At 39.6% G+C, this 9,436-nt stretch overlaps 3 protein-coding genes across 3 annotated transcripts; all 3 read left to right on the top strand.

Annotated features, from left to right (window-relative positions):
* The first annotated feature begins 666 nt into the window (after positions 1-666).
* LOC118792347 (trace amine-associated receptor 13c-like) lies at positions 667-1,683 on the top strand. The gene has a single exon (XM_036550179.1). The coding sequence runs from the start codon at positions 667-669 to the stop codon at positions 1,681-1,683; it is 1,017 nt and encodes a 338-aa protein (XP_036406072.1).
* A 3,372-nt stretch (positions 1,684-5,055) lies between these two features.
* Positions 5,056-6,072, top strand: LOC118792344 (trace amine-associated receptor 13c-like). Its single transcript, XM_036550174.1, has one exon. It carries the CDS (start codon positions 5,056-5,058, stop codon positions 6,070-6,072), a length of 1,017 nt encoding a protein of 338 aa, XP_036406067.1.
* Positions 6,073-8,153: 2,081 nt separating this feature from the next.
* Positions 8,154-9,179, top strand: LOC118792732 (trace amine-associated receptor 13c-like). Its single transcript, XM_036550641.1, has one exon. The coding sequence runs from the start codon at positions 8,154-8,156 to the stop codon at positions 9,177-9,179; it is 1,026 nt and encodes a 341-aa protein (XP_036406534.1).
* Positions 9,180-9,436: the final 257 nt, after the last annotated feature.

Raw genomic sequence — 9,436 nt, 5'->3', positions numbered from 1 at the left:
TATTTTTTTGGTAAAAGAGGTAAAGACCTTCATAAATTTCTCAACTTGTCACAAGAATAGTTTTATTCAAAAACTGCATTTTCTGTCCCATCTGAAACATTTCAATGGCTTTCTGGCAAAAGGGAATGAGAACCGTGACTTTTAGGTGACATGTATGTTAATGTCCCATAATGTACAATATCATAAGAATAAAAAAGACACCATGGACAGGGACTTGGTGTCTTAGAGTGTGATATTCACCTACAGGTTCTTTAGGACGGTACAGACACATTGAAGTATAGAAGTTATTTGTTTACCAATGTGAAGAGTTCTGTATCCATTCTTTGTGAAAATGATTTTATTGCCCTCTGGATATGGGAAGGACACTGTCTCTTGACATTCTGTCTGACATTTGTTTAATGCATTGCGTCACCCAAAGTTCAATAGATGTCATTAAATCTGATGGGGATATATTAACAACCAGCAAGAGAGAAAATAATACTCACACCACCATATAAATATGACTACAGTTGTCACTAAATGACTAGGAAGACTCTGCGAGCCTGAACACACAACATCTTGTTGACCTTCACGCACGAAGACATTTCTTTGCCCGCCTGATTAATATTTAACATATGAAATGCTTTAAACGCAGGTCCAGCGAGAGAGGAGCTGTTTTTTTGATACATGAATCTCACAGAAGTTCATCAAGAGAGGCTCTGCAATCAGTCCTCCAACTCCTCCTGCTCCGGAAGAGTGTCAGCTACAGCAGTCGAAGTACTGATGTTTTCGGCCGCAGCTGCAGTCGTGTTACTGACGGTGTGTGGGAACCTGTTGGTGATCATCTCCATCTGTCACTTCAAGCAGCTCCACACACCAACCAATCTCCTCCTCCTCTCTCTGGCTGTTTCTGACCTTCTAGTCGGAGTGCTCGTTATGCCCTTCAACTTTTCTACATTGATACAATCGCAGTGGTGCTTTGGTGCGGTGTACTGCACAATTTGCAATGTGGCTGGCTTTTACCTGTCGTGTGTGTCAATTTATAATGTTTCTTTCATTGCTATGGACCGCTATTTTGCTCTGTCCAATCCTTTTTTCTACGCCTCCAAAGTTACAGTCAGGGTAGCTTTGAAGGTTATATCAATATTCTGGCTCTTTTCATTTTTCTACAACTTTGCTCTTGTTTATTTCAATGGGAACATCACTGAAGTGAAAACAAATACTACATGCGTTGCATGTTCTGTAACAATCGATGAAGTATGGGCTACTGTTGATTTTGTAGCAGTATTTGTTTTGCCAACCACAACAATGATAATCCTATACATGAAAATTTTTGTTATAGCTAAAAAGCATGCGAATACCATTAGGTGTGTTAGAAAACATCATGTAAAGGACACTAGCAAAAATAATTCAGTAGCCTCAGAAAAAAAAGCAGCAAAAACACTAGGAATTCAAGTGGCTGTTTTCTTAATGTGTTTAATACCTTACTACTTAGGTGTTTTCATTGACTTAAATTTTAAGTTACAATCTAAATATCTTGCAGTTACAAACCTTTTGATTCCAATCTATATGAATTCTTCAATCAATCCTATAATTTATGCTCTCTTTTACCCATGGTTTCAGAAATGTGTTAAACTCATAGTCACACTGAGAATATGTGACCCAGAGTCTTCACTAATACATGTGCATGAAAAAAGGACCTAAACAAACATAGCATGAAAAGAAGACTTCAACTTACAGCTTACAATACTGTGCATTAAAACAAAGTAAAGCTTTGGAATGATTAACTTCACTGTTCAAATATATTGGTGTCACTGTTTCAAATTTGTATCTCTTTATTTTGAACTGTTCCTGTATTTTAATGTTTTCAGAACCAAGAAATGTACCACGTACAATCCCACCCTTTTCTTATAGATATCAGCTATCTTTTTATTGATTGGATTTTATCACCGTGAATGTAATGTAACTTACTGGATTTATTGAGCATGCTTTGGCAATGTAGAGTTCTGCTTTATTAATATTTTTTCCATTATCAGGCCATTAAATTAAATTAAATTAAACACAAGATTTTCTTCCTCACTGCCTTTTTAAATGTAAAAATAAAGCAGAGGTTGTAAGAAAGCAAAAAGCTCTTGACGCCATCAAAATTTTACAAATATGGCTCTTGAGGAGTATTGTCGTTAAGGCACTATCTTGAGCACAAGCTGGGCTATACAGTCCAGGGTTCACCCCAGCTGTAACATTAGCCAACACATTGGCTTTCGTCTGCTGGGGAGAGTGCTGGGTGGGTTTTTCAGGGTTGCCTTCTCTCACTGTTCTCAGACACCCTGTGATTCGTCAGGCCCCTGGGAGTTGCTGGGATGATGTCAGCAAGAGTAGTGCCTGCCCTCCAATGAGGGCCCACTCCACCGTAGTGTGCTGAGTGGCTTGCAGTTAGACCTCCAATGGCTGCATATGAGTGTGCCAGAGGATTGAATTCAACTCACATCAGCGTCCTGTGAACACGCAGAGGTTGTTGCGGTGAGAGAAGCGCGTTGGTAAATTCCAAAACACAGCTGCGTAAACTGGAAAAAAAGCATTCAAATCTGACATACACAAGCTGCTGTGAAGCAAAAAAAAAAGCAGCCTGTTTATGCTAACAGAACCAAAACAACCAATTTTACAATCGTTACAACTCATATTCTGCCATGGAGACACTGCTTGGCTTATACGCCCACACCTTCCAAGTGTAAGTGCTTTACTTATTCATATTTTGACCTGAATTGTACAACTGCTAATAATGGGACAGCCAAACTTCAGCGCACTGAAGAATGTTTAATCTGACTGTTAAAACACAACCAAGTGCCTCAGTGGTTAAGGCACCTGCCTTGAGTGTAACTGAGTGCTACGACCCGGGTTCAACCTTGGCCCTGTCACCGGCCGAAAATGACAGAACAAACCGCCCTTGCTCCTCTGATGATGTCGGCAGCAGCGGCACCTAACCTCCAATAACGCCTGCTCCTCCGTTCTGCTCTGTGTGGTTTGTCAATCATAATCATACTCTCTGACACTTCTACAAATACATAAATCAATGAAAATTGGTTTAAAAAAATCAATTCTGCTCTGTCTGAAAAAAAGTAATTGTGTTGACCGATGTCTTGGCGATTTGTGCAGAGAATGTGCCGAGAAAGCCCTTTCATATGGAGGGAAAAACCTTTCTGAATAAAATCTGTAAATAAACACTTACATAATTACGTCACCACAGCCACAGCCAATTAAAAGTCAGCTACGCCACCTGTTGGATGGTTGAGCACCAGGACTTAGGAATATACTAACTTTTGTTAAACAGGACAAGCTGGGAACCACAGCAGCAGCTAATATATCAGGCAAGGGACAACAGCTGAAAGAATAACAAATCTTTATTTTCAAAAGGACTGATTGATGTGCACCAAAACCCATTTAACTGCAACATGTTCGCATTATAAACTGACCCTCTACATGGCAAGGTGTCAAAAAAAGACAGAAAAAATGAATCTGATTTTTTAAATGGTTTCCTGGAAGTGCCTTGGCCACTGTTCATGTGTGGCCTCTCTAGCTCCACCAGACCTCATTCTTAATTCTGTTAGCTCTGCAGCGTAGCCAGCCAAACTCCTGTCACCCACTGCTGCCTCTGTGTGGGCGAAAAGGTCACTGTTCATCCTGTTGCAGAGTGCACCAGCAACTGAATCATTCAGTGGTATGTTTCAAGTTTACGAAAAAGGCAGAGTCATTCGTGCTGATGACAATTTGTGCTGTGCACATTGCAACGATATTCAGGTGCTGAGCTTCCACAGAAATCCTCACACAGAGCAGTCATAGCAATGTGCCAGAAGATGGCACTAACATGATAGGTGACGCCCCTAAGAGCTGCTCTGTTTTAGTGACTGTGAGGCCCTGTGAGGACTGATGGCCTTGTACCCTCCTCTGCTTTATTATTATTTCTTTATTTATTTTTATTTTTGTTGGGGGGGGGACACCCAGTTTTATGCTCTTTTTTCAGTTTTGTTGGTTTAAACAGTCCTTCCTGCTGCCTACAGACACTTTGCCGGCCTCTGATTCTTTCTGCACTCGTGTGTGTGTGTGTGTGTGTGTGTGTGTGTATGTTTTGGAGTATAACTTCATTAACAGAATAAAAGCATGGAACAGCATGGAGCTGCCCTGGTGACTGTGGGCAGGGTGCTCATGTGTTGCACCTGCGTACATGTCTTTGAACATGGGTGTTATTCTTCATTGTGATATCTATTATCTTTTTAGGTACATTTATATTTACATTTATTCATTTGGCAGACGCTTTTATCCAAAGCGACTTACATAGGTTACAGTTCTTTACAATGTTATCCATTTATACAGCTGGATATTTACTGAGGCAAGTACGAGTTAAGTACCTACACTGCCACCCAGGTAAAAAGGGATAAACACCTTCATAAATTTCTCAGCTTGTCACAAGAATAGTTTTATTCAAAAACTGCATTTTCTGTCCCATCTGAAACATTTCAATGGCTTTCTGGCAAAAGGGAATGAGAACCGTGACTTTTAGGTGACATGTATGTTAATGTCCCATAATGTACAATATCATAAGAATAAAAAAGACACCATGGACAGGGACTTGGTGTCTTAGAGTGTGATATTCACCTACAGGTTCTTTAGGACTGTACAGAAATGTTCAAGCATAGAAGTTATTTGTTTACCAGTGTGAAGAGTTCTGTATCCATTCTTTGTGAAAATGATTTTATTGCCCTCTGGATATGGGAAGGACACTGTCTCTTGACATTCTGTCTGACATTTGTTTAATGCATTGCGTCACCCAAAGTTCAATAGATGTCATTAAATCTGATGGGGATATATTAACAACCAGCAAGAGAGAAAATAATACTCACACCACCATATAAATATGACTACAGTTGTCACTAAATGACTAGGAAGACTCTGCGAGACTGAACACAAGACATCTTATTGACCTTCACACACGAAGACATTGCTTTGCTTGCCTGATTAATATTTAACATATGAAATGCTTTAAACACAGGTCCAGCAAAAGAGGAGCTGTTTTTTTGATACATGAATCTCACAGAAGTTCATCAAGAGAGGCTCTGCAGCCAGTCCTCCAACTCATCCTGCTCTGGAAGAGTGTCACTAACAGCAGTCGAAGTGCTGATGTATTCGGCCACAGCTGCAGTCGTGTTACTGACGGTGTGTGGGAACCTGCTGGTGATCATCTCCATCTGCCACTTCAAGCAGCTCCACACACCAACCAACCTCCTCCTCCTCTCTCTGGCTGTTTCTGACCTTCTAGTCGGAGTGCTCGTTATGCCCTTCCACTTTTCTACATTAATACAATCGCAGTGGTGCTTTGGTGCGGTGTACTGCACAATTTGCAATGTGGCTGGCTTTTACCTGCCGTGTGTGTCAATTTATAATGTTTCTTTCATTGCTATGGACCGCTATTTTGCTCTGTCCAATCCTTTTTTCTACGCCTCCAAAGTTACAGTCAGGGTAGCTTTGAAGGTAATATCAATATTCTGGCTGTATTCGTTTTTCTACAACTTTGCTCTTGTTTATTTCAATGGGAACATCACTGAAGTGAAAACAAATACTACATGCGTTGCATGTTCTGTAACAATCGATGAAGTATGGGCTACAGTTGATTTTGTAGCAGTATTTGTTTTGCCAACCGCAACAATGATAATCCTATACGTGAAAATTTTTGTTATAGCTAAAAAGCATGCAAATACCATTAGGTGTGTTAGAAAACATCATGTAAAGGACACTAGCAAAAATAATTCAGTGGCCTCTGAAAAAAAAGCAGCAAAAACACTAGGAATTCAAGTGACTGTTTTCTTAATGTGTTTAATACCTTACTACTTAGGTGTTTTCATTGACTTAAATTTTAAGTTACAATCTAAATATCTTGCAGTTACAAACCTTTTGATTCCAATCTATATGAATTCGTCAATGAATCCTATAATTTATGCTCTCTTTTACCCATGGTTTCAGAAATGTGTTAAACTCATAGTCACTCTGAGAATATGTGACCCAGAGTCTTCACTAATAAATGTGCATGAAAAAAGGACCTAAACAAACATAGCATGAAAAGAAGACTTGAACTTAAAAGAAAGTAAAGCTTTGGAATTTTTAGCTGCACTGCTCAAATAGGTGTCACTCTTTCAAATTTGTATCTCTTTATTTTGAACTGTGCCTGTATTTTAATGCTTTTAGAACCAAGAAATGTACCACGTACAATCCCTTGCTTTTCTTGTAGATATCAGCTGTATTTTTATTCATTGGATTTTATCATCATAAATGTAAAGTAATGTACTGAGTATGCTTTGGCAATGTATCGTACAGCTTTATTAAAATATATATATCCCCCAATAATATTATACATATATTTTATGCATTTATGAGTTGCTAAACTTTTTACATTTTCTTTACTCTTCGTCTCCTACGCGCATCGTCTGCAGTGCTACGCGGTTTCCCGCACAAGGCATCAAAGCTTCCAAAAAAAATCCCATTTAATTGTTTATTGCCGCGAAAAATCGAAGCCGCGATGTGGGGGGGGGGGGGTCAACTGTATAATCACTGCTTTAAACATTGCTTGGTTAAAAGGTAATACTGACTGTCATTCTCCATACATACACCAGACCAGCTAACAGGTAGTTACTGACAGCAGAAGCACTGTTAGACGGCGGATTGTAAATGGCGATGAATGGGAGCACGACTCCTTCGTGATGCTGTTACCGAACAGACACTTTTCCCTCATCTGTCATGCTTCGCTGATGAAAACACAGCCGCTGGCTCTCAGTTTATTCCCAATTTACTCCACCTGTGCTGCTGACGTAAATACACAGCATGCTGGTGTACTAAAGGAGTGCAGCCAGGTATAGGAAGGTATAAGAGGTATAGGGAGGGTACGTGTGACTTAGAGCGGAAAGAGAACATGGTCTTTATGTGCCACATCCAAATGACAAATGGCGAGAAGTGTCAGAGTGCAATTAATACAGTACTGCTGCTGAAAAGATGTGCTATGCCTGTCTTCCTATAAGTTGCCAGTAGCTTTACCACATTTTTTAGCTGTAACTGAGATTTTGAGATACAGCTGATGACCTGCATGTGTACTGTAGCAATATGTACAGATACACCTGCCCCTTTTCAAAAATGAACATATATTTGACCTTATTTTCCCTGCTGCACATATCATTACATGGCAGTACTGATGTCAGTACATCAGTACCACACGTCTTATTATCATTTGAAATGTACACTTGAATGTGTGATGCACAGATTAAAAGACCTCATTGTCTTCAGATAGTAAGATGACAAAACAGGCCAACAGAAATATTGTCATAATTGTTTATTGTTTTTTGATAGCAGATTGATGTGTTTGGAAACATTTTTGCAGAGACAGTAAAAGGCATCCCAATCCACTGTGTCAGAGTATGATATTAATATAAAGGTTCACTTTGAAAATAGGGAAATATTCAATTATAATAAGGTGACTTATTTATAAGTGGGTGGAAATGTGCTGTTTATTATTGTTTTATTTACAGAAGAGCTTTGTGTACACTCCTCTTCAAAATACTTTGTTATCCTTCTAACTCAGGAATCATCTCATGCACTGAGATACCCCTTTCCTGTATTAATCCCCTATCAAACTGTGTTATCATTGCATTACATTACATCATTTAGCAGATGCTCTTATCCAGAGTGACTTACACAGATTACAAATTTGCATATTATCCATTCATACAGCTGGATATTTACTGAGGCAATTCTAGGTTAGGTAACTTGCCCAAGGGTCCAGCAGCAGTACCAAACCACCACCAGGTATCAAACCAGCAATCTTTTGGTTACAAATCTTGCTCCTTAATCACTATGCCACACTACAACCCCCCTGCATTACTGATCTTTGCTAATTGGGCCCTCTGGCTCCACAAAGAACCCCCAATTCAACAGATGTCATTAAAAGTAATGAGACGCAGTCACAGCTAACAGAAAAAATAACAGTAAACCCATCATATAAATATGACTCCAGAGCACTAAGAGATAAGAAAAACTCAGACTCGACACATAACACGTTACACAGTTATCTGAGTAATACAGAGTGTAACTGCAGTTCATCTTCTCAATCGATGAAAGTGAAACTGGTGTCTCATTTTATGAATCTCACAGCAGTTGAAGAAGAGGAGTCCTGCACCCAGCCCTCCAACTTCTCCTGTTTTGAAACAGCGTCACTAACAGCAGTGGATGTGCTGATGTATTCGGCTGCAGCTGCAGTTGTGTTACTGACAGTGTGTGGAAACCTGCTGGTGATCATCTCCATCTGCCACTTCAGGCAGCTCCACACACCAACCAACCTCCTCCTCCTCTCTCTGGCTGTGGCTGACCTTCTAGTCGGAGTGCTCGTGATGCCTTTCCATTTTTCTACATTGATACAATCGTACTGGTGCTTTGGTGCGGTGTTTTGCTTAATATGGAATTTAGCCTCCTTTCACCTGTCGTGTGTGTCAGTTTATAATGTTACTTTCATTGCTATGGACCGCTATTTTGCTCTGTCCAATCCTTTTCTCTACGCCACCAAAATCACTGTCAGGGTAACTCTGATGATAACATCAATATTCTGGCTGTATTCGTTATTCTACAACTTTGCTCTTCTTTATTTCAACGGGAACATCATTGACGTCAAAGAAAATGTCGCATGTGCTGGACAGTGTTCTGCAACAATCGATGAAGTATGGGCTACTGTTGATTTTGTAACAGTATTTATACTGCCATGCTTGATAATGTTAATGTTGTACCTGAAAATTTTTGCTATTGCTAAGTATCACGCAAACGCCATTAGATGCACCAGAAAACAGCAGCAGGCAGAGTGCACACAAAAAAGCAATCATTCCACGGCATCCGAGAGAAAAGCAGCAAAGAGAGCGGCGATTCTAATTTTAGTGTTCTTTCTCTGTTTGGTACCTTACTACATCACTGTTTTCCTTTCGCTATATATTAGGAAAGCATCTGCATATGTCGCGATTACAGCTACATTGATTCTCGTGAATATGAATTCATCCTTGAATCCTCTTATTTATGCTCTGTTTTATACATGGTTTCAGAAGTGTGTTAAACTCATTGTCACACTCCAGATACGTAGCGCAAACTCCTCACTGACAGACGTGCTCTCACGGGGCAATTAACCGTTAAATAAACAACATTAGCACCGTAAAGAACTCAAAGGCTCAAAGTGAGGTAATTATTAGCACAGAATTTTTTTTTTTTTTAAATGTTTGGATACCTGTTTTTAACCTTTCATGTAGTTTAATGTTTCCTCTACAAGCTCTCCCTTTTATCACAGATTTGGTTTGTGTTGTATTCCTTGTTTTTTTCTATTAGTTTTAGTGTATGCAGATGGGCAATTACAGAATTTTTGGCATTAACTCCAAAATGGAATCCT

The sequence above is a fragment of the Megalops cyprinoides genome, chromosome 17 (genome assembly GCF_013368585.1).
Source record: "Megalops cyprinoides isolate fMegCyp1 chromosome 17, fMegCyp1.pri, whole genome shotgun sequence".
Lineage (NCBI taxonomy): Eukaryota > Metazoa > Chordata > Actinopteri > Elopiformes > Megalopidae > Megalops > Megalops cyprinoides.
Note: the sequence above shows the minus strand (reverse complement) of the source record. Positions and strands in the feature narration are given on the sequence as shown.